Below are 24,283 nucleotides of genomic sequence, written 5' to 3' on the forward strand. Positions count from 1 at the left end.
GACCAAAGATGCCACAGATCGATGATGTCTAATCCGCGTGGGAGATGCCCATGCCCTGGGCTCGCCTGACCCTGCGCAAATAGGCCACGCGTCGTCTGAGAGCTTTCCTGCTGCGCCGCGCACCGTCCGTGAGCGCACGAGTCACGATAACCCTCGAGCCGCACCGCTCCCGCGCACGCATCCAAACCAATCAGACGCGCGGCGCGGGGCCCGGCTGCAAATTTTTTACCCGTGACTTGACCCGACGCTGCGCCGCACCGCCACCCGGCGACCTGCGCCTGCCGACCCATTGGGCCGCGCGCCGCACTGCCATAACCATACCGGAGACCCAAGGTTTCGTACCGGAGAAGACCCCCTCCTTCCCCTCCCCACAAAACAAAACGACCGCCCCTACCCCCTTCTCCCGCCCTCGCCCCTCTCCCTCTCCCCTCCCCCCCTTCCCCGGCAAGACTAGGGTTTTCAGCCACCGGTCCGCCCTCACCATGTATAACGGGGGCGACCACTACGACGGGAACGGCGGCGGCGCCGCCAACGCCAACAGCCTCTTCAGCGGCGGCGGGTTCATGCCCTCGCAGACCACCAACACCCCGGAGGGCAGCGGCGGCGGCATCACCAAGGTACGTCTTCCTAGTACCCCCGCCCAATCTCCCCTTGTTTTGTTTCCGGCCCCCAAATCTGATGACGCCCTTCCCTCCCGCCCAGACTCGCGGCGCGCAGACGCTGCTCCCGCTCACCGTCAAGCAGATTATGGACGCGTCCCAGACCAACGACGACAAGTCCAGTTTCGTTGTCAATGGCACCGAGGTGTCCACGGTACGAATCCTGCCTCTTAGCCGGGTGCTTTTTAGTATTTTTTTTTGAACACCTCTTCACCCGGTGCTTAATGACATTGTAAATAATCGATTCTCCTTTTTGGGGAAAACAATCGTTTCTTTTGTTTGAGCACTGATTCGACTTGTTTTGTATGCTTACTGTGAATGGTTTCACATTGTAGTTGGCAGAGCGGATTATAGTCGGACCAACATCTTCCTGGGAAAAAAAGAACCTTCCTCCGGACTGAAACATGTCCGTTCTTAAATTATCATTACTCCCTCCGATCCATATTTGTACTCGTAGGGAGTACTATATATATAAGAGGAAACGAATCTCCTCTCGTAATTTTATTTAGCCAAGCGGATTTGAAATTTGAACATATAACACTGGCCAGGTGTATTGGTTCAACTATGCAATAGGGAAAGAAACAGTACCTTGGTTAGCGTCCATATTGCATTTGCTGAAGTTCTGTAATTTCTGTTCCTCTCCTAACCACACCCACCATCTGTACTGGGGGCCTAAATGGCCTACACCAATGGGACTGCTTGCTACCAGCGTTCCCAGAGTCATGAGTTGATGTCCGTTTGATGGAAGGGATGCCGGAGGCTCTTGCGGCCTCCCTTCCACTTGTCACATATACTCCCTCTGTTCACTATTATAATATGTTTTCGGTATTTCAAGATGGACTACATACTCAATGTAATGAGTGAACAAACACACTAAGGCCTCTTTTGGTTCATAGGATAGGATTATCATAGGAATAGGAATCTTGTAGGAAATGAGATGACATGTATCTCAAATCCTATGAGTAGGAATAGGAAACAAGATGTCATTTGGTTGACACCAAAGGAATTTTTCCATTGAGTCTAGGCTCTTTTTTATTTTCCTATGAAATGTGGAGGATAGGAACCAATCCTATGTAGGAATAGGAATCCATTCCTATGAACCAAAGGGCTCTAAAGGAAAAAATCCTATAAGAATCCTATCCTCTAGAATTCCTATGAAATTCCTCTAAACCAAAGGAGGCCTAAACCGTGTCTACATACTCCCTCCGTTTTTATTTACTCTGCATATTAGGTTTGACTGAAGTCAAACTTTGTAAAGTTTGACCAAGTTTATAGAAAAATATATGAAGATTTACCATAACAAATCTATATGATGTGAAAGTACATTCAATAACGAATCTAATTGTATTGATTTGTTATTGTATATGTTAATATTTTTGTTTATAAACTTTGTCAAAGTTTGCAAAGCTTGACTTTGACCAAAGCTAATATGCGGACTAAATAAAAACAGAGGGAGTACATCTAATTTAGAAAAAAAGTTAGAACATCTTATAATAGTAAACGGAGGGAGTACTTCCTAAGCATACACATGACTAGTGAGCCACTGAGGCATCCCGGTTAACCATACACATGTCCCAAATTGCTAGTAAAACACTCCTGATTCAGCCATTTAATCAGGTTGGGGCTGGCTGCAGTGCAAGTGCAAGGATTGTGCAGTCATGTACTGACGTGAAGGTATTCCGAACCTTGTGGTTTTGTGAAATGGACGCAGTTTAGAGGGCTCAATGGCAACTGACCTTTGGCTGTCTGTGTAGTGTGGTTTTGAAATGGTTTTTCTTTGAACACTTTGCTTCCTATCGAGATCGACAGAGATCAGCTCGCTGTTTATCTAATTGTTTTATTGCCCTGGATTGCAGGTTAGGCTTGTAGGACGCATGATGAATAAGGCAGAGCGGATCACAGATGTACGATTCATTCTTGATGATGGTACAGGCAGGATAGAAGTGAATCGCTGGTGAGATGTTATGTATTGATTTGGTTTGTCTACAGTCGACCAAATTTTGGAGTGTCACCCATATACGCTGTCCCTTATTTTATTTTTCCAGGGCAAATGAGACATCGGACAATACAGAAATGGGTTTAGTCAAGTAAGGACTAAAACTAATTGTCATATGATGGGAAATTGGTTTCCCATGCAATAAACTTTACATCTTCGTCTTCTTTTGTTTACAAGGGATGGTGACTATGTTATTGTCAATGGTGGACTGAAAGCCTTTCAAGGGAAGCGTCACATTGTTGCTTATTCCGTGCGGTGAGCACTCTGATCCTCCTTGTATGATATTAGAATGTGAGCTTTCAATAATTTATTTCGTTAGTTAGGCTGTGCTTGGCATTGTGATGAATTATAAAAATGTTGTTTGTCCAACAGTTTTTGCCTCTTTTATTGTTGGGTAACCACCCTTTTCCTGCCTTTATGGATACATTTTCCCACTGCAGATTATTAAATAGTGAATGTTTCTTTCTAAGTTGACTGAGAAACTCGTATTGCTAAGTCGATTGAGAAACTCATATTTCTAAGTCGCAACCACAACCCTTAATCCTTTATCCAATGGACACATTTTAGAAGTATGCAATGCCAGTTGCACACTTCTACACATGAAGTTCCACAAGAAGTTCTGTGCGACTCTAGGTCTCACGATGTGCAATTTGATCAGCTTATAAATGATATTTTACGGGTCACCTTACAAATGGCCAAACTGTATGAAGTTCAGTGTTGCGCAGTTCAGCTGCTGCAAACTGAGCCTTAGTATTTTAGTGAAGTTTGCTGTATAAAGATTTGCTCTCTATTGAATCATGTCACTATAAAGGTGATTTGTATTTGTGCAGCTTTTCCATGCGCAGAAGTAGTAGAACAATTTAAATGGCTGGTGTTAGGGACAACAGTCCCTCTGTTACGAATCATAAATATCTAAATGTTGTAGTACACATGCACACGTATGTGATTACCGTACTTCTGAGTTCTGACCAACATACTGATATGGTGCTGTTAATATTGTTTTAGTGTCGACTGTTTCTCATCCAAATGCGTTGATATATAAGACTGAAAGTGTTTTGCTGTATGATGCATGTAAAAGCAGTTAAGATTTTCTGTGGTGGAATGTTGTCTAACCTATGAGAATATTTTCTATACCCATTTGACATTGTTCAGCTACATTTTAATACTACTTTATATGAATTCTTTGTCAGGCTTGTAACCAACTACAATGATATAACACATCACTTTCTGTACTGCATTTATGTGCATTTGGATCTTGCCAAGGCTAAGGTACTGTCATCCAAGCCTTTCTTTCTAGTAGGATTTTATTTTGTACAAACTTAACAGTATCTATGATTTCTGAAGATGCTTTCATTTCTTTGGATCTCTTATTGTTGGTAGAAATCTGCGACGCAGCCCCAAGTAACTGCTAATGCATCAACATGGAACCAAGCTCCACCCCCTAATAATCAGGTAATTTGAGGAAGTATATCATCATTTTACTAGAATCCACTGAATTGCTGTCGAACATTTTTTTCTCCTCCTTACTCAGGTCCCAACACTATCTGCATCTGGGAATGCTGGTGGGCAAGAGTTAACTGATATGGTCATGAATGTTTTTCATGACCCAGTGCTTGTGTAAGTTAACTGTGCTGCAGTGTCATGTTATGTTAGCGCTTGTGTGTTCCTTTCCATATAATTTGTACCACCTGTGTCCCCTCCGGCCCTCCCCTTCCAGGCCTCCATGGTCATGCTGATGGGAAATATATAAGCTTTTCTGCTGTATATATGCCTCAATATTGTTAGGTATTCTCTCATTTATAGAGTGGAGAACACTGACTGCATTGTGTTCCTGCAGAAACCTGGACCATGGAGTTAGTATCGCACAGGTTGCAAGCCGTCTTAACATATCAGATGCAGTTGCCAGGTATCATCACCCTTTACCCCGGCCCCTCTGAAATACTGTACATTTGACTTTCTAATAATCCTGATTTTTTTCACAGGTCGACTGTTGCACATCTTATTGATCTTGGCAACCTCTATCCAACTATCGATGACAACCATTACAAGTCTACACTGAATGGTTGATATGGCTATGTCCACGCATGCAAGCGTTAGGCTCCCCTGGAGCTATCGAAATAATATAAGCACTCTTGCAAGAGTTGTTTTTGCAGAGTGGCTTGCTGGTCCTCTAGACAGTCGCAAGGAGAGCAACTTAACGGCTAGGTTAAGTTGCATATCTAAGTACTTGCGCCTTATGTGTAATGGATATGAGTAGGTTAGATCTCTAGGTGCTTTGTGTTTGCTACTGCAGTACCTCCAGAACATCCATGCCTGTGTGACCTGCAATTAGTTTCGACTTGTTTGTGGTTATGACCTTGGTGTATGCACTCTGCCCTGCATATTGTTTCTGGATTCAGTTAATGTTTGCCCTAAAAATGCATATCATGCATCTGATTCCAAATGCTCGGTGCACCTCAAAAGAATGCAATATCAAAAAGGAGAGAAGGTTTTTGGCACCAGATTATTTTTGCTGTAGCAGATGATGTAAAACTGCTGCCAAAATACGACTGGGGGAGGCTGGGAAGCTGATCTAAGGAGCTTGGCGGGGACGGTGGCGGGCAAGTTCAGTGATAGTGGCAGGAGCTTAGGGATGGCGAGGTATGGGTGGCCGTGTTGCGAGCTCGGTGGGGACGGGTGGCCGTGGCGAACAGCACCGAAGGGTGTGATGGTCCGGCCGGCGTCGACGGGACATGGCGGCTATTTTGCGAGCTCGACGGGGTCAGGGGGCAGCTGGTCACTGAGGGATGAGGTAATATATTTATGTTGGTAGACAAGTGGGATTTATATGGTATAGAAGCTTGTGTGTGTATGGATGGTTTGATGCTCACGTGAAATAATGAGTGCAGTTCTACGCACGACGAACTAATAAGTGCAGTTCCAACGCACGACTTCAGTTGACAAAAACAAAGAAGATAGCGCTAGCACCCGCATGATAGAGCGGCGGGGTTCATGGTGGCCGGCGGAGTGAAAAGAGTTCGAAATATGCAGCATTGGAGCTAAAATTTGGGGATCATAGGGCTGGAGCTGGTGTTTTGGGTAAAAATGCACTAAACCGTGGGCAAGGCCGCAGTTTTCATATCTGTTGGAGATGCTCTTACGATCCAGATCGAACAATGTTATGGAGGAACATGTCACAACTCACAGCCGCCACAGTTACACAAGACAGACAAAATGTGAAATGCTGCTAGACCTAATACTATGTCGTTCTGCCTCTAAAGTTTTTCCTCTTCCTTTTTTACATTGTGAAGGAACAGCTACAACCGTTTCAGAAATTTGATTCGTAGGGATAATTCTCCCTTGCATGGACCCAAGTTCTGGCTTTTCTACAAAACAAGTGGCCTGGGAAGTGGCTGTAATTACATGCTGATGCTGATGCGTGGCCGTGGCTTGCCGTTGTCCCTTGTCCTCCGTAGAAGACCAGGACTGACCATGACTAGCCACCAAGGAATTTGTCCACTTTGACGTTGTCTCCTCTTGTCAAGAACTTCATGCAAATGGGAGGATTCACCTTGGCAAGGGCAAGAATGGACTGAGGCAGGGTCCAGATCCCATCCCCGCAAATCAGCCCTGAAGCGACAGCAGGTCCGTAGGCATCTGCTTTTGCCTTGTTCATCTTCTCCCAAACAAAGAGTATGAAGCTGCCCAGGAACATGTCGATCGCAAAGTATGATCCTATGTAGAAAGGTATGGCCATTGCCATAGGGAGCGGGATGAACCTCGAAAACTTGTGCGGTGTCAAGTCTCTTATCAGGTTGATGACAATAGCTGCAGCAAAGAAGATGTAGCAGAGAGTCAGGCAGTTCTCCGGAAGCGTGTTGAAGCCATCCACACCCAATATCGCCATGTTTCGGTACACAATGGCATAAGGCGCTGGGTATTCGCTGCCGCTTATGCCGATGTCGCTGAAGGCCTTGTAGAACAGCCAGAAGACACAGGGCGAAATGACACAGCCCATTGATGTGCCTATCACCTGGCTGATAAACATGGACTTTGGTGACGCCAAAGTCAAGTAACCAGTCTTGAAGTCTTGCATCAGGTCAGAGGCAGTTGACACGATGCTCATCATCACACCACACGCGGCAAGTCCTACAAGCACACCGCCATTGGCAAGGCCAGCCCATGCACCGAAGACGAAGATAGCAAGCTTGCCATAGGTGGAGGCAAGGGACCAATCAGTGAGCCCACTTCCGTAGGCATTGCAGAAGGCCAGCACAGGTGCTACCACATAGGCAACTAAAATGTAGTACCACTTGAGCTGCGGGAAGATCTGAGGAAGAGTGCCGATAGATATAGAAGCAACTACGGCATAGCCTCCATATGCAACTGCCATGGGGATTTGATCTTTCAGGAATAGTTCAGTGCGACGCTCATCATCAAAGGACATAGCTTCAGCGGTGGGGCTGCCATTGTCTGAAACAGGAAGCATGGCTTTTGAATTTTTATGAACCATTGATATGAAGCCAGCAATTGTGCGGATAAGCACCTTGACAAAGTTATACAATCCATCCCCAAGAATCAAAGCAATGGATATAAAGACCTGTAATGGTAAAGCAACCAGCAATCAAAAATCTTGGTCGCAAAACTGTTGGTTTTTTCAGACAACATTGCTGGATTTTAGCTTAGACAAAACTGAAGACAGTGGCAAGATCAGAGTGCTTACCCTGTAAGCCTGCAGCCCATGAAGACTAGATTCTGGGAGAGAAGCAGGGTACCAACTCCCCTTTTTCTTGCCAATGAGGGGCCACATTATACCCCACGAGATGATACCTCCTAGCATAACAGACACATTCACGATGTGTGGGCAGATCATGCCAACCCCAATATATGTAGGAGAGAAATCAAAGTAAAACCTGGAAGACAATAAGTTAGGTTCAGTATAGGAGACTGCCTTGGAACTACGGTAAGCAAATGTTCAGACACTAGACATTATCTTGCAGCAGGTACATAAGCATAAATAATTTCCACCATGATATAGAAGAAAAACATAGTGTAGCAAGATATAGACGTTTCTGTAGATATATTAGTTAAGTTGTTCCCAGATATTGGACAAATCATAATCAATGCTGTCAGCAGAACCAAGATAATGCCATTACTGACCTATTCTTGTAAGCTTCAAGGCCTAATGTTGGGAAGTTCTTGAAACCGCAGTCATCGCCACCACTGAAGAACCATTGGAAAAAGCCCCAGAAAAAGCTCACCATAAAGTACCTGCCCAGTATCTTCACTTGCTTCCTGAAATAAGATGGTCACTGCTGTCAGCAAAGTTTTTTGGCACTTGTATAAGCAGTAGAGAACAGAACTGTATCAACATACTTTGCAAGCTTGGCGCCCTCAGGTGTGTGAAAACCATTGATGAGATAAGCAGTTGCTGTGCCACTTGGATAGGTCAACTTGTAGTCGACAATCATGATCTGGAAGCGCAACTCAGCTGATGAGAACAAAGTTTGCTTGTATACAGTTATTTAGTAAGAACAAAGGGAGAAACATGTTGAAGGTCTTACTTTTCTCATGGGCACAAGTGCAAAAATCCCAATAAAGCTGACGAGGAAAAGAAAGCCTATCATCCATCCAAGGTGAGGTTCCTTGATGTTCCAAGGATCATTAGCCTCCGTTGCTTGCTTAGCTATTGTGTCACTCATTCCGAATAGATAACTGCCAAACCCACCTGAACCAATCGTAACAAATAAGCATATCAACATGTCAATTAGCCAAATTTATTTGTTCGTGCAAAATGACATACTAGCGAGTACAGTTTCACAAGGCAGGCAGATCGATCAGCAAAGGTAAAAAGGGTTATGTGCTGTGTGCTATCCACAAGTACAGAAATTAATCAAGCAGTTGATTTCATGCATCGAATGATGCCCTCATCCTATGATCACATATTTTTGCGAATCATCCCATGACCAATTCGAAACATAGATAATCAGTTAATCATTGCTCACCATCCTGGAAATTCCTGCTGGTGCAGTTGCAAGAGAAACAGGAACATATGCAAAAAAAATGTAAGGCTGCTGATAAGAATTTCCACATAGACCAACTTATAAACAAAGGACATTTGCTGTCAATTTTCAAATCAGCGACGTATGTGCACTGTTGCGGCGCTCTCTGTATGACATCAGTGACTATCACATGAAAGTATTCCCATATAAGCTTGAACGTACATGTAACATGGTTCCAAAATAAACCCACAGACCATACTAGTTGTTTATGTTCATGTGGACTCAATGCTTCACATGCATGCGTCATGTCTATCATAGATAAATAAATACTAGAAAACAATGAGCCGTGCATCTATCTATTTTAAGGTGAGAAGTCAAAGCAAGCACGCTCCACCATTTTCAGCTTGTCCTCAACACTAGCTGTAATTTGCCTCTCCATCCTTATCACCAGCGCCAAAACTTCAAAAGATGTTGTTGACCATTGCACCTAGTTCCTTCACTCATTCACCTATAATGAACCAACCAAAAATGGTCCCTAATTTCGTGATACTTCACAATTCAGTCAGGTGCACGCAAGGACCGTCGTCTCCAACAGCTATTTCGGAAGATTAGGAGAACAAAAGGCACACTGCAGTCCACCTAACACACCTATCAAACCACAAGTCCGAATCCAAGAAGTTTCTTGTGTTGTGCTTTCCCTATCGTTGCTCTCATCATAAACCCACTTTGGAGGATTTGAATGCGACTGGTTCGTATTTTTCCTTTGGGGGCAAAAGAAACAACGGATTCCCTGATGCCCCAAGCCACCAACCCACTAGTGCAAAAACGCTATGCCCACCTCTAGCTCCTGAGCCCAGATCTGCATCGTGCTCCTCCTTATCCCCCATAGCCCAGATTACGACGAATCCCAAAGCTATCGACATACACGCACGAAGGAAATGGATTCGTCTACTGGTCAATTTATGTCAGATAAACTTTTCATACGAAGGTAAGAGCACGAAATTGAGGCGTTGAAGCAAAGCCGACGCTGAAACTTGACATTCGCAAAACCCAATGTTCCTAGTAGCACGCTTCAATTGTACTAATTGTAACTGTAACCGAGCGTAGTGGAAGGTTGGGGGAGGTTACCGACCGCTGAAGGCGATGCCGTAGGCGGAGACGACGCATGTCTGGATGACGGTGTTCTCCTGGCGGGGGAAGGGGTGGCCGACGAGGCCCATCCGCTCGAAGGCGTTGGTCCAGAGGCGGACGAAGAAGAAGCCGAGCAGCCCCGCGGAGACGTTGAGCGAGGGGATGATCCCCGTGGTGAGGTTGAGCTTCATGACGATGACGCTGAACATGACGGCGAGCAGCGCGCTGACGACCAAGGCCCGGACCGTGAGCTGCTCCCTCCACGACGGCACCGCCTTGTCCGCGAACACCTGCTCCACCGAGGCGTCCTCGGGGCTGGCGCCGCCATTGGCGGCCTCCCCCGCGCCCTTGCCCGCGTGGCCGTGGCGGTGGCGGAGCGCGGTCCCCGCCGCCTCCGCCACCTCGTCGTCCCCGGTGGCGCCGTGGGCGGTGGTGCGCGTGGCCATTGGCTTGGCCGCTCGGACTCGCGGTCGTGGTGGTGCTTGCTTCGTTGGAGTGGTGGTGGTGGGGGGGGGGGGGGGGGGGGGGGGGGGGGGGGGGGGGGGGGGGGGGGGGGGGCGCGATGGCTACGGCCCGGCCCCGGCGTCAGGCGTGAGCTGTCTGCGCTGCGCTGTGCCGGGCAATATTTATTGGGGGTGTGGCCCGTGCGGCAGCGGGTGCTGTGCCGTGGGGGGTGGCGTCCCCCGAGGCGCTTGGCGACCGTCGCGATGGGATCGGACGGCGCAGGATTGCTGGTGGCCGGGTAGTATATTTGATTTGATTTGATTTGTCGTCTCCACGATGCATGGGCCGGCCGAACCGCACGCACCGTTTCTTATCGAACTCGTTCCTTCCACGGTATGGCGTGCTCCTGCCACAGCGACGCCTTCCCGAATCAAATCAATTCAAACGATATAATAGCAGATTGTAATCTCTCTCTCTCTCTCTCTCTCTTAATCCATAGAGGTAGAGGAACGATCTAGTACTATTACATTTGCGGTTTCTTATGTTAGCTGGTGATGTTGTGATGTACTTGAACCCAGCTCTCGTTAATTAGTTAGTTGATTATTAGTGGAGATATGAGCTCAGCATATACTAGGCATTATGCCGCGTTCACGTACGTCTTGGGAGAACTATGCCGTGTTCACGCTGAGGTCTGTGTGCTATGTTCGTGGCCGTATCATTTGCGCGTGTAACGTTCGTACGCAGTCTCTTTTCTTCATTTGCTCTCGCCGTCAATCATTGCGAGGCAGAACCAGCCGTAGCCTCCTTGGTTATCTCGTCGAGCCATCTGGAGACAGGAAGCACCGCGACGTAACGCAACATGGTGTTTGAAATGATTTTTGTGATGCCCGCGAAATGGAGCGCATCTCGAAAAACTATCGTTTGCATCTCCCGAGTGGATCAGCCGTTCCCGTTATGGACCAGGGACCAACCGTTTTTCGCCCAGGCTCGTCGTCGTTGCCTCCCATCTCGGAGCTTGATACGGCAGGATCACGCCACTCGTTGATTTGTGTGGCTGGGCACGCCGCGCATTGTGCCGCGTATATCTTGGGAGACTATGCCGTGTTATTGCACCAACGGGCAGCCCGCAAATTTTCTCATGCATTCATGCGTGGACAGGGAATCAGTCCGCAGACACAAAAGCCGTCATCCAACGCTGGCCGCATACATTTTCATTTTTTTTAACAAACTGGATGAAGTTCATGCAAACTTGGCCGGATTTCATATAAACAGGATGAAAATGGTTATATTTTGGACATATTTAAACTAAAAGGGTAAAATTATGTGCATGTACAGTCGTGCGGAGCTCCACTGGCACGGCACAGATACACTACACTAGTCTACGTCCGTCCGCGGCAGATCCCTTTCTCTTTCCCATGTCCGGCAGCCCGCTAACCAGACTGCCGAAGTCCCGGAGGCATCTTCTTCCGCCGTATCTTTCCTATGTCCAGCTACATCGTTCATCAGAGTGGCGAAAGAGGGTGCTTCAACCGAAGGGGAAGGTGCTTCCGTGGAGCCCACACGGCGCGCCCATGATGGTCTGAGATAAAGACCAGACAGGTGACCCGTACAAGCCGACGATACGTCGACGGTGGCCTTCATGGGATAAAAGCGGCGGCGGCCTACCGTGTTCCACTTCTTCTCATTGATGACGGCGGGCACAGGCATGCTGGTCGACATCCCCGCAACCGGCTTCTTTCTTTGCGTGCATGGCACGGGTACGCGCGCGTTGACGGCGGGTGGCGCGGTTGCAGGCACTGGAGGTGACGATGCCTGTGCTGGCGTGCTCCCCGTCGTGCCGGGATGGAGCAACTCGTCACTCCTCCATGAGCCGGCTTCGAGCGGCGAGTTGCTAAACCACGCGCTGGCTTCGGGCGGCAACTTGCTCCGTCGGGCTAGGCGAGAGAGGTAGAGCAGCGAGCTGCCTCGCTCGTATCCGCTGGGCTCGGCAGGCCACCCAGCTGGCTTTCATGCCGGAGAACTGTTTTTCCTGCCCGTTTCTGAAAGGACGTGTGGTCGGAGTAGGTTTTTCAGTTTCCACGCGGGTTTAATGGAGGCGTTTGAATGCGGCGAGGAGGCATGTTCAGCCAGGCGTGCAGCGGGTGGCGCCCTCGGCTCACACGTCGCTTCAATGGCAGAGGCAATGAGAGGTCGCGTCCGCCCTGAGCTGCCTTAAATGTGGAGCGAGGCGCTCTACACTGGCATGAATGCGGGCAGCTAGCGCCGGGTGGGAACGCGCACGGGCGAGGGAGGAGTGATTTTGATGGGCCAGGGCGGTCAGAAGCGGGCGTGACAGCGGTCCGGACTCCCGCAAAGCCCCCCCCCATGTTTATTTGCGGTTTGCGGGAGAAAACGCATCCGGGCCGCGCCGCGGGCCGATAAAGGACCGCATTGGATGACTTCCGTGGTCCGAACGGTTGCGGGAGGTTTGCGGGTCGGTGTTGGAGATGCGCCCGCAAAGTCCATGAACATGGGGCTAGTCCGCGGACACGAATGTAGGAGCCAGTCATTCAACGATGTCCGCATACATTTAAAACACCATTTCAACAAATGGATGAAATTCGTGCAAATATGACAGATTTTCATATAAACCGGACGAGATTCAGCAAACACACCAGATTTTCATTACATTTTGAACATTTAGAACCAAAAAAATCCCAACCCTAAACCTATCCTACGGCGGCGACCGGTTGTCATCCACTTCCTTTCTATTCCACGTCGGCGACCACCTCCTCCATCTCCCGTCTCCATGAACTGCGGCGGTAAGACCCGTGAGTGAAGCTGTGGTCTCTGGCGAGAAAGAGTAGAACACAGGAGACAGACTAGCCCACATGAGACACAAGGACCTCCCCCTCTTGCCCTATTCTTCCTCGGAGGAGTCCGCGACCTGTCCATCGTCGGTGGACGTGAGGTCCAAGGTCAAAATGGTGGCGATGGCATTGTCGTCGTCCAACCGGGCCGCCCGATAGTTTGTGAAGGAAATATGCCCTAGAGGCAATAATAAAGTTGTTATTTTATATTTCCTTATTCATGATAAATGTTTATTATTCATGCTAGAATTGTATTGATCGAAAACCTTAATAGATGTGTGAATACATAGACTAACACTGTGTCCCTAGTGAGCCTCTACTTGACTAGCTCGTTAATCAAATATGGTTAATGTTTTCTAACCATGGACATGAGTTGTCATTTGATAACGGGATCACATCATTAGGAGAATGATGTGATGGAAATGACCCATCCGTTAGCTTAGCATATTGATCGTTCAGTTTTATTGCTTTTGCTTTCTTCATGTCAAATACATATTCCTTCGACTATGAGATTATGCAACTCCTGGATACCGGAGGAATACCGTGTGTGCTATCAAACGTCACAACGTAACTCGGTGATTATAAAGATGCTCTACAGGTATCTCCGAAGGTGTTTGTTGGGTTGGCATAGATCGAGATTAGGATTTGTCACTCCGAGTATCGGAGAGGTATCTCTGGGCCCTTCGGTAATGCACATCACAAGAAGCCTTGCAAGTAAAGTGACTAAGGAGTTAGATGCGGGATGATGTATTACGGAACGAGTAAAGAGACTTGCCGGGTAACGAGATTGAACTAGGTATGTAGATACTGACGATCGAATCTCGGGCAAGTAACATACCGGTGACAAAGTGGAATAACGTATGTTGTCATAACAGTTCGACCGTTAAAGGTCTCCGTAGAATATGTAGGAGCCAATATGAACATCCAGGTTCCGCTATTGGTTATTGACCGGAGAGGTGTCTCGGTCATGTCTACATAGTTCTCGAACCTGTAGGGTTGATACGTCTCCAACGTATCTACAATTTTTGATTGTTCCATGCTATTATATTATATTATCCATCTTGGATGTTTTATATGCATTTATATGATATTTTATATGAATTTTGTGACTAACCTATTAACCTAGACCCAGTGCCAGTTTTTGTTTTTCCTAGTTTTTGAGTTTTACAGAAAAGGAATATCAAACGGAGTCCAAATGAGTTGAAAATTTATGGTGATTTTTATGGACTAGAAGAAGCCCCCGAAGCAAAAGAGTTGGGCCAGAAGAGTCCCGAGCCAACCACAAGGGTGGAGGGCGCGCCCTACCCCCCGGGAGGGTGCTCCACCCTTGTCGTTGACTCGTGGACTCCCCTGACTTGTTTCCGACACCAAAAATTCCTATAAATATAGAAACCCCCAGAAATAAACCTAGATCGGGAGTTCTGCCGCAGCAAGCCTCTGTAGCCACGAAAAACTAATCGGGAGCCCGTTCCGGCACCCTGCCGGAGGAGGAAACCGTCACTGGAGGCCATCTTCATCATCACAGTGCTCTCCATGACGAGGAGGGAGTAGTTCATTCTCGGGGCTGAGGGTGTGCTCCCCCTCTATCTTCTTGTGATGAGTTGAGTTTTACCTTTGAGGTTTCACTATTATCGGATTGAATACTATTATGGATTTGAGAACACTTGATGTATGTCCTGCGTGGGATACCCGTGGTGACAATGGGGTATTCTATTGATTCACTTGATGTATGTTTTGGCACTCAACTCACGGATTCCCGAGGTGACATTGGGGTAATCTATGCATAGGGGTTGATGCGCGTTTTCGTCCTTGTTTCTCCGGTAGGAATCATGGGGCACTCTTTGAGGTTCTTTATGTTGGATTGAATATTATGAATCTAAAGTTGTTTAATGTATATCGTATAATTGACCCATGGATACTTGTGGTGACATTAGGGTTGATTGATGTGTATCAATGGATTGATCAGAAAGAATAACTTTGAGGTGGTTTCGTACCCTACAAGCAATTTCATCTTATGTTCTCCGTGATAGGAACTTTGGAGTGACTGTTGTCGCACGCTGAGGGATTGCCATATGATCTAATTATTTTATCATTGTTGAGAGAACTTGCACTAGTGAAAGTATGAACCCTAGGCCTTGTTTCTAAGCATTGCAATACCGTTTTCGCTCACTTTTGTTACTGGTTACCTTGCTGTTTTTATATTTTCAGATTACAAAAACCTATATCTACCATCCATATTGCACTTGTATCACCATTTCTTCACCGAACTAGTGCACCTATACAATTTACCATTGTATTGGGTGTGTTCGGAACACAAGAGACTCTTTGTTATTTGGTTGCAGGGTTGTTTGAGAGAGACCATCTTCGTCCTACGCCTCCCACGGATTGATAAACCTTAGGTCATCCACTTGAGGGAAATTTGCTACTGCCCTACAAAACTTTGCGCTCGGAGGCCCAACATGAGTCTACAAGAAGAAGGTTGTGTAGTAGACATCAAGCTCTTTTCTAGCACCGTTGCTGGGGAGGTTAGTGCTTGAAGGTATATCTTTAGATCTTGCAATCGAATCTTTTAATTTCTTGTTTTATCACTAGTTTAGTCTATAAATGAATACTAAAAAAACTGAATTGAGGTTGCCTCATATGCTTCATCTTTTTAATGTCTTTCGTGAAAATAAGGATCCCGATAATTGTGCCAAAGTGTTATAAGAAGAATGCATTAAAATATTTGGCACTAAATCTTTGAATGATGAGCATGATTGCAATGTTGTTAGTATGAATTCTTTGAATATCCATGATGCTAATGATATGCAAAGCCATAAGCTTGGGGATGCTATGTTTGATGAAGATGATATTTTTTGTCCCCCAAGTTTTGATGAGCAAATTTATTATGATGATAGCATGCCTTCTTTTTATGGTGATTATATTGATGAAAGTTGGTTTGGAAGAGTGTCAACTCTAGGTAATGATCCCATTATTTTGGAGGGTGTTGACTCTTATAATATTTATGGAAGTGGATTTGGAGAGGTCATGACTTTATTTAGTGATGAATCCACTATTTCGGAAGAGGTTCCAATTGATTATGGGGACAAAGTTGCTATCTATGATGATTATTGTGATGACTTGTATGCTATAAAGAATAATGATAACCATGAAACTTTTCATCATGATTTTAATTTTCAATTCGATTATGTCTCACATGATAGTTATTTTGTTGAGTTTGTTCCCACTATTATGAATGAGAAGAATTTTGCTTATGTGGAGAGTAGTAAAATTTCTATGCTTGTGCATCGTGAAAATAATGCTTTATGTGATGGTTATATCGTTGAATTCATTCATGATGCTACTGAATATTATTATGAGAGAGGAACATATGCTTGTACATTTTGCAATAATATCAAGTTTCCTTTCTATGTGTTGAAAATCTTGAAGTTTTGCTTGTTTCACCTTCCTATGCTAGTTGATTCTTATTCCCATAAGTTGTTTGCTCACAAACTCCCTATGCATAGGAAGTGGGTTAGAATTAAATGTGCTATTCATATGCTTCCTGATGCTCCCGCTATGTTTCAATTCTTATCCTTTATGTGAGCATCATTGAATTCGTCATGCCTAGCTAAAAAGGCATTAAAGAAAATCGCTTATTGGGAGACAACCCAATATTTTTTTCCTACTGTTTTTGTGTGTTCACATGATTATGCTACTGTAGTAATCATGTTTTATAGATTTTGTTTCAATAAAGTGCCAAGTAAGACCTTTGGGATGATCTATGGTGATAGTTGATTTGATCTTGCTGAAAAACAGAAACTTTTGTGCTTAGGAAAACAATTCTCATTTTTAACAAAAGCGTGATAAAATACTGATTCTTTTTGCAGAAGATTATTAAACAAATTTCTCAGGTTGTCCTAATTTTTCAGAATTTTTGGAGTTACGGTCTTCGAAAGTTACAGATTGCTACAGACTGTTCTATTTTTGACAGATTCTGTTTTCTAAGTGTTGTTTGCTTATTTTGATGAATCTATGAGTAGTATCGGAGGGTATGAACCATGGAGAAGTTGGAATACAGTAGATATTACACCAATATAAATAAAGAATGAGTTCACAACAGTGCCAAAAGTGGTGATCTATTTTCTTATACTAACGGAGCTTATGAGATTTTCTATTGAGTTTTGTGTTGTGAAGTTTTCAAGTTTTGGGTGAAGTTTCAATGGACTAGGGAATAAGGAGTGGCAAGAGCCTAAGCTTGGGGATGCCCAAGGCACCCCAAGATAATATTCAAGGACAACCAAGAGCCTAAGCTTGGGGATGCCCCGGATGGCATCCCCTCTTTCGTCTTCGTTCATCGGTAACTTTACTTGGGGCTATATTTTTATTCACCACATGATATGTGTTTTGCTTGGAGCATCATTTTCTTTTATTAGGATTTGCTTGCTGTTTGAATAAAATATTAAGATCTGAAATACTTAAATGAGAGAGAGTCTTCACATAGCTAAATAATTATTTGACTACTCATTGATCTTCACTTATATCTTTTTGGAGTACTTTGTCATTTACTCTCGTGCTTCACTTATATCCCATGAGTAAATGGTTGAATGAATTGAATATCATAAATCTGAATTTGTATATGTTTCATATGCTTATACCATGGGGAGTAATGACTTCACATTTAATAAGTGGAGGTGGTAAATTTATTGAAAGTTAGCAAACATAGTATTGATCACTTGAACAATTCATGAAAGAATATTGAAGGAAGAGAGATTTCACATATAAATATACTATCTTGGACATCTTCAATGATTGTGAGCCCCATTAATTATTTTCAAGCTTGATCAAATTAGTTGAAGTTGGACAAGCAAGACAACTTAATGAGTTATGTTTGGGTATATTTGTATAGAATTTATATTGTTATGGATCCTCCGACATGTGGTGCTTGCTTTTTAGAATCTTTTGCTCGCCAAAATTTCTGTACTAAGTAGAGATACTACTTGTGCATCCAAAAACCCTTGAACCAAGTTTCTTCCATGAATGTCCACCAAATCTACCTATATGCGGTATTTACCTGTCGTTCCAAGTAAATTTGCATGTGCCAAACTCTAAACCTTCAAATGATAATATGTTTTGTATGCCTGAATCGCTCATATAGCGACTAGGGGCTATCAGTATCTTCCATGCTAGGTGGGTTATTCTCACGTTGAGTGGAATCCGCTCATCATTCACGAGAAAATGGATGGTTACCGGGATGCCCAGTTCCATGCTCAAATCAAATCAAAATTTAATTGCAAACAAAACTCCCCCAGGATTGTTGATAGTTGGACGGTACCCATTGTTTCGGACCAGCCGTGGAATGTGCTTGTTGGTGGTGAGGGAGTAAATTTTTTACCATTTTGTTTGGGAACCTCCTATAATGTGTCTAGCATGGAAGATAGTGAGAACTCTTGGTTGCTATGTTGACAATGAAAGCATACCTCTCAAAATTATTTTCATCTCTGTTTTAAAAGCTTTGAGCTATGGCACCTCTGCAAATCCCTGCTTCCCTCTGCGAAGGGCCTATCTTTTACTTTTATGCAAGAGTCAGTAGTATTCCTTCTCATTCCAACCTACTCTTTAGTTGGCAAGCATCATGTGATGGGGAAAGATCTAAGAATATATGGCCATTCAAATATATTTGATCATGAATTATTATTGTTGACAATTATCTATATGATAAATAAGTTGGGAGGCGAAACATTAAGCCCCTATCTTTCTTTGTGTTCAATGGATGCTATTTGTTCTAAAAATATGCTTTGAGTGGTAGCAATCATGGAAGACTATATGATAGTTGAGTATGAGGGATTTGCTAAATCAAAGCTCTTACATAGACCCTTCCTGAAAATAAGATGAATTGCAATTGTTTGATGACCGAGAACATAGTTTGTTAGTTTTCAAGAAAGTTTATGATGTATGCTTCAACATGTGAATAGCTTGGTACTTGATCGTGAGAAGCTTTGTGATATGAACTACTGTTATGATATATAATGATGCTAGAAAAAGTGATTAAAATTATTATTGTTCAAACTTGTGTACTTGATAGCATTCCACATCAAAAAATATGTTTTTATCATTTACCTACTCGAGGACGAGCAGGAATTAAGCTTGGGGATGCTTGATACGTCTCCAACGTATCTATAATTTTTGATTGTTCCATGCTATTATATTATCCATCTTGGATGTTTTATATGCATTTATATGCTATTTTATATGATTTTTGGGACTAACCTATTAACCTAGAGCCCAGTGCCAGTTTCTGTTTTTTCCCTTATTATTGAGTTTTACAGAAAAGGAATATCAAACGGAGTCCAAACGAGCTGAAAATTTATGGTGATATTTTATGGAACATAAGAAGCCCCCGAAGCAAAAGAGTTGGGCCAGAAGAGTCCCGAGCCAACCACAAGGGTGGAGGGCGCGCCCTACCCCCCAGGAGGGTGCTTTATAACCCACAAGTATAGGGGATCAATTGTAGCCTCTTTCGATAAGTAAGAGTGTCGAACCCAACGAGGAGCTAAAGGTAGAACAAATATTCCCTCAAGTTCTATCGACCACCGATACAACTCTACGCACGCTTAACGTTTGCTTTACCTAGAACAAGTATGAAACTAGAAGTACTTTGTAGGTGTTTTTGGATAGGTTTGCAAGATAGTAAATAGCACGTAAATAAAAGCTAGGGGCTGTTTTAGGTAAAGAAGCAATAAATTTAGTATAGCGAGTGTGGAAAAGTGGTGGTAGGAGTTCGAAATTGTCCCTAAGCAATTGACTATGTTACTAGACCAATAGCAAGTTTTATGTGGGAGAGGCCACTGCTAGCATGTCATCCCTGACTTGGAATTCTATGCACTTATGATTGGAACTATTAGCAAGTGATAACCCACAAGTATAGGGGATTGCAACAGTTCTCGAGGGTAGAGTATTCAACCCAAATTTATTGATTGGACACAAGGGGAGCCAAGGAATATTCTCAAGTATTAGCAGCTGAGTTGTCAATTCAACCACACCTGGAAACTTAATATCTGCAGCAAGGTATTTAGTAGCAAACTAATATGATAGTAGTGGTAACGATGGTAAAAGGTAACGGTAGCAAAAGTAATGTTTTTGGGTTTTGTAGTGATGGTAACAGTAGCAACGGAAAAGTAAATAAGCGAAGAACAATATATGGAAAAGCTCGTAGGCATTGGATCGGTGATGGAGAATTATGCCAGATGCGATCGATCATGTAACAGTCATAACCTAGGGTGACACAGAACTAGCTCCAGTTCATCAATGTAATGTAGGCATGTATTCTGAATATAGTCATACGTGCTTATGGAAAAGAACTTGCATGACATCTTTTGTCCTACCCTCCCGTGGAAGCGGGGTCCTATTGGAAACTAAGGGATATTAAGGCCACCTTTTAATAGAGTACCGGACCATAGCATTAACACATAGTGAATACATGAACTCCTCAAACTATGGTCATCACCCGTAAGTATCCCGATTATTGTCACTTCGGGGTTAGCGGATCATAACACATAATAGGTGACTATGGACTTGCAAGATAGGATCAAGAACTCTCATATATTTATGAAAACATAATAGGTTCAGATCTGAAATAATGGCACTCGGGCCCTAGTGACAAGCATTAAGCATAGCAAAGTCATAGCAACATCAATCTCAGAACATAGTGGATACTAGGGATCAAACCGTAACAAAACTAACTCGATTACATGATAAATATTATCCAACCCATCACCGTCCAGCAAGCCTATGATGGAATTACTCACGCACGGCGGTGAGCATCATGGAATTGGTGATGGAGGAAGGTTGTTGATGATGATGGCGACGAATTCCCCTCTCCGGAGCCCCGTGCGGACTCCAGACCAGCCCTCCCGAGAGAGATTAGGGGTTGGCGGCGGCTCCGTATCGTCAAACGTGATGAATCCTTCTCTCTGATTTTTTCTCCCGGAACACGAATATATGGAGTTAGAGTTGAGGTCGGTGGAGCGTCAAGGGGCCCACGAGGCATGGGGTGCGCCTAGGGGGTAGGGCGCGCCCCCACCCTTGTGGTCAGGGTGTGGGCCCCCTGACGTGGATCTTTCTTCCAGTATTTTTTATATATTCCAAAAATAATCTCTGTTGATTTTCAGGTCATTCCGAGAACTTTTATTTCTGCACAAAAATAACACCATGGCAATTCTGCTGAAAACAGCGTCAGTCCGGGTTAGTTCCATTCAAATCATGCAAGTTAGAGTCCAAAACAAAGGCAAAAGTGTTTGAAAAAGTAGATACGTCGGAGACGTATCAGCAAGCATCCGCAACTACTAATGTTCATTAAGGTAAAACCCAACAATAGCATTAAGATATATTGGTCCCGCTTCAATCCCGTATGCATCAATTTCTATGCTAGGTTGAAGCTTCTGTCACTCTTGCCCTCCAATACATAGTCCCATCAACATACAACTAACCCTATGGTGTGATCCACACGTGCGCTCATATGATGGGCACCAAAGGACAACAACATAACCACAAGCAAATTAAATCAATCATAGTAATTCACCAATCACCGATAGGACAACGAAAATCTACTCAGACATCATAGGATGGCAACACATCATTGGATAATAATATGAAGCATAAAGCACCATGTTCGAGTAGAGGGTACAGAGGGTTGCGGGAGAGTGGACCACTGTAGATAGAGGGGGAAGGTGATGGAGATGTTGGTGGAGATGGCGGAGGTGTTGGTGAAGATCGCGGTGATGATGATGGCCCCGGCGGCGTTCCGGCGCCACCAGAAGAGAGGGGGAGAGGGGCCCCCTTCTTCTTCTTGCTTGACCTTCTCCCTAGATGGGAGAAGGGTTTCCCCTCTGGTCCTTAGCCTCCATGGCATGGGAGGGCCGAGAGCCCCTCCGAGATTGGATCTGTCTCTCTGTCTCTCTCTCTCTGTTTCTGTGCTCTGGGATTCTGCCCTTTCACTGTTTCTTATATATCCGGAGATCCGTAACTCCGATTGGATTGAAACCTTCGCCCCTATTTTTCTCCGAAAATTAGCTTTCTTGCGGACAAATAAGAGTAGCAACCACCTTACGGGGGGGGGGGGGGGGGGGGCACGAGGGTCAGGGGCGCGCCCATGGGGCAGGCACGTCCCCCTGCCTCATGGCCCCCTCGGGCACCTTCTCGCGTTGATTCTTCTTCCCATATCTCACAAATATTCCAAAAATATTCTCCGTCCGTTTTTATTCCGTTTGGACTTCTTTTGATATGGATTTTCTGCGAAACAAAAAAATGCAACAAACAGGAACTGGCACTGGGCACTAGATCAATATGTTAGTCCCAAAAATAGTATAAAAAGTTGCCAAAAGTATATGAAAGTTGTAGAATATTGGCATGGAACAATAAAAAATTATAGATACGACAGAGACATATCAGCATCCCCAAGCTTAATTCTTGCTCGTCCTCGAGTAGGTAAATGATAAAAAGGATAATTTTTGATGTGGAATGCTACCTAGCATAATCTTGATCATGTAATCTAATCATGGCATGAATATTAAGACACGAGTGATTCAAAGCAATAGTCTATCATTTGACATTAAGATAATAATACTTGAAGGATACTAATAAAGCAATCATGTCTTTTCAAAATAAGATGGCCAAAGAAAGTTATCCCTACAAAATCATATAGTCTGGCTATGCTCCATCTTCACCACACAAAATATTCAAATCATGCACAACCCCGATGACAAGCCAAGCAATTGTTTCATGCTTTTGATGTTCTCAAACCTTTTCAACTTTTCACGCAATACATGAGCGTGAGCCATGGACATAGCAATATAGGTGGAATAGAATATGATGATGGAGGTTGAGTGGAGAAGACAAAAAGGAAGAAATTCTCACATCGATGCGGCTAATCAATGGGCTATGGAGATGCCCATCAATTGATGTCAATGCGAGGAGTAGGGATTGCGATACAATGGATGCACTAAGAGCTATAAGTGTATGAAAGCTCAAACTGAAAACTAAGTGGGTGTGCATCCAACTTTCTTGCTCATGAAGACCTAGGGCATTTGAGGAAGCCCATCGTTGGAATATACAAGCCAAGTTCTATAATGAAAATTCCCACTAGTATATGAAAGTGATAACTCAAGAGACTCTCTATATGAAGAACATGGTGCTACTTTGAAGCACAAGTGTGGTAAAAGGATAGTAACATTGCCCCATCTTTTTTATTTTTTTGCGGGCTTCTTGGCCCCCTTTTTTTATTTAGTCTTCTTTAGCCTCTCTTTTTTTCTTTTTTTTCATGGGGCAATGCTCTAATAATGATGATCATCACAATTTTATTTACTTACAACTCAATATTACAACTCAATACTAGAACAAAGATATGACTCTATATGAATGCCTCCGGCGGTGTACCGGGATGTGTAATGATCTAGCGTAGCAATGACATCAAAAACGGACAAGCCATGAAAACATCATGCTAGCTATCTTACGATCATGCAAAGCAATATGACAATGAATGCTCAAGTCATGTATATGATGATGATGGAAGTTGCATGGCAATATATCTCGGAATGGCTATGGAAATGCCATGATAGGTAGGTATGGTGGCTGTTTTGAGGAAGATATAAGGAGGTTTATGTGTGATAGAGCATATCGTATCACGGGGTTTGGATGCATTGGCGAAGTTTGCACCAACTCTCGAGGTGAGAAAGGGCAATGCACGGTACCGAAGAGGCTAGCAATGATGGAAGGGTGAGAGTGCGTATAATCCATGGACTCAACATTAGTCATAAATAACTCACATACTTATTGCAAAAATCTATTAGTCGTCGAAACAAAGTACTACGTGCATGCTCCTAGGGGGATAGATTGGTAGGAAAAGACCATCGCTCATCCCCGATCGCCACTCATAAGGAAGACAATCAATAAATACCTCATGCTCCAACTTTGTTACATAACGGTTCACCATACGTGCATGCTACGGGAATCACAAACTTCAACACAAGTATTTCTACAATCTACAACTACCCACTAGCATGACTCTAATATCACCATCTTTATATCGCAAAACTATTGCAAGGAATCAAACATATCATATTCAGTGATCTACAAGTTTTATGTAGGATTTTATGACTAACCATGTGAATGACCAATTCCTGTCATCCCTCTAAATAGATATAAGTGAAGCAAGAGAGTTTAATTCTTTCTACAAAAGATATGCCC

The 24,283-nt window shown here is 44.2% G+C and overlaps 2 protein-coding genes across 3 annotated transcripts; one reads left to right on the plus strand and one right to left on the minus strand.

Annotated features, from left to right (window-relative positions):
• Positions 1–301: 301 nt before the first annotated feature.
• On the plus strand, positions 302–5,007 carry LOC125513772 (replication protein A 32 kDa subunit B-like). Of its 2 annotated transcripts, XM_048678956.1 has the most exons (10): positions 302–617; positions 703–813; positions 2,516–2,613; positions 2,705–2,746; positions 2,833–2,910; positions 3,846–3,924; positions 4,036–4,107; positions 4,187–4,272; positions 4,493–4,561; positions 4,638–5,007. In XM_048678956.1, the coding sequence occupies exons 1-10, from the start codon at positions 483–485 to the stop codon at positions 4,720–4,722; spliced, it is 855 nt and encodes a 284-aa protein (XP_048534913.1). In that variant the 5' UTR covers positions 302–482; the 3' UTR covers positions 4,723–5,007. The 2 variants fall into 2 exon arrangements, with proteins under 2 accessions (XP_048534913.1, XP_048534915.1); XM_048678958.1 differs by lacking the exons at positions 302–617; positions 703–813 and adding an exon at positions 2,214–2,333.
• Positions 5,008–5,752: 745 nt separating this feature from the next.
• On the minus strand, positions 5,753–10,418 carry LOC125513771 (probable metal-nicotianamine transporter YSL14). The gene is made up of 7 exons (XM_048678955.1): positions 10,328–10,418; positions 9,769–10,267; positions 8,199–8,362; positions 8,011–8,108; positions 7,795–7,929; positions 7,358–7,547; positions 5,753–7,234 (listed from the first exon to the last, which is right to left on the minus strand). Exons 2-7 carry the CDS (start codon positions 10,211–10,213, stop codon positions 6,131–6,133), a joined length of 2,136 nt encoding a protein of 711 aa, XP_048534912.1. The 5' UTR covers positions 10,214–10,267; positions 10,328–10,418; the 3' UTR covers positions 5,753–6,130.
• Between the last annotated feature and the right edge of the window lie 13,865 nt (positions 10,419–24,283).

The sequence above is a fragment of the Triticum urartu genome, chromosome 6 (assembly GCF_003073215.2).
Source record: "Triticum urartu cultivar G1812 chromosome 6, Tu2.1, whole genome shotgun sequence".
Lineage (NCBI taxonomy): Eukaryota > Viridiplantae > Streptophyta > Magnoliopsida > Poales > Poaceae > Triticum > Triticum urartu.

Coding starts and splice junctions, on each gene's coding strand:
- LOC125513772 (XM_048678956.1), top strand. CDS start 483: ATGTATAACGGGGGCGACCACTACGACGGGAACGGCGGCGGCGCCGCC. Junction 2,614..2,704: donor AGGATAGAAGTGAATCGCTG/GTGAGATGTTAT, acceptor TTATTTTTCCAG/GGCAAATGAGACATCGGACA. Junction 4,108..4,186: donor CTCCACCCCCTAATAATCAG/GTAATTTGAGGA, acceptor CTCCTTACTCAG/GTCCCAACACTATCTGCATC.
- LOC125513771 (XM_048678955.1), bottom strand. CDS start 10,213: ATGGCCACGCGCACCACCGCCCACGGCGCCACCGGGGACGACGAGGTG. Junction 8,363..9,768: donor CTACGGCATCGCCTTCAGCG/GTCGGTAACCTC, acceptor CGATTGGTTCAG/GTGGGTTTGGCAGTTATCTA. Junction 7,548..7,794: donor CTTGAAGCTTACAAGAATAG/GTCAGTAATGGC, acceptor ATTGTCTTCCAG/GTTTTACTTTGATTTCTCTC.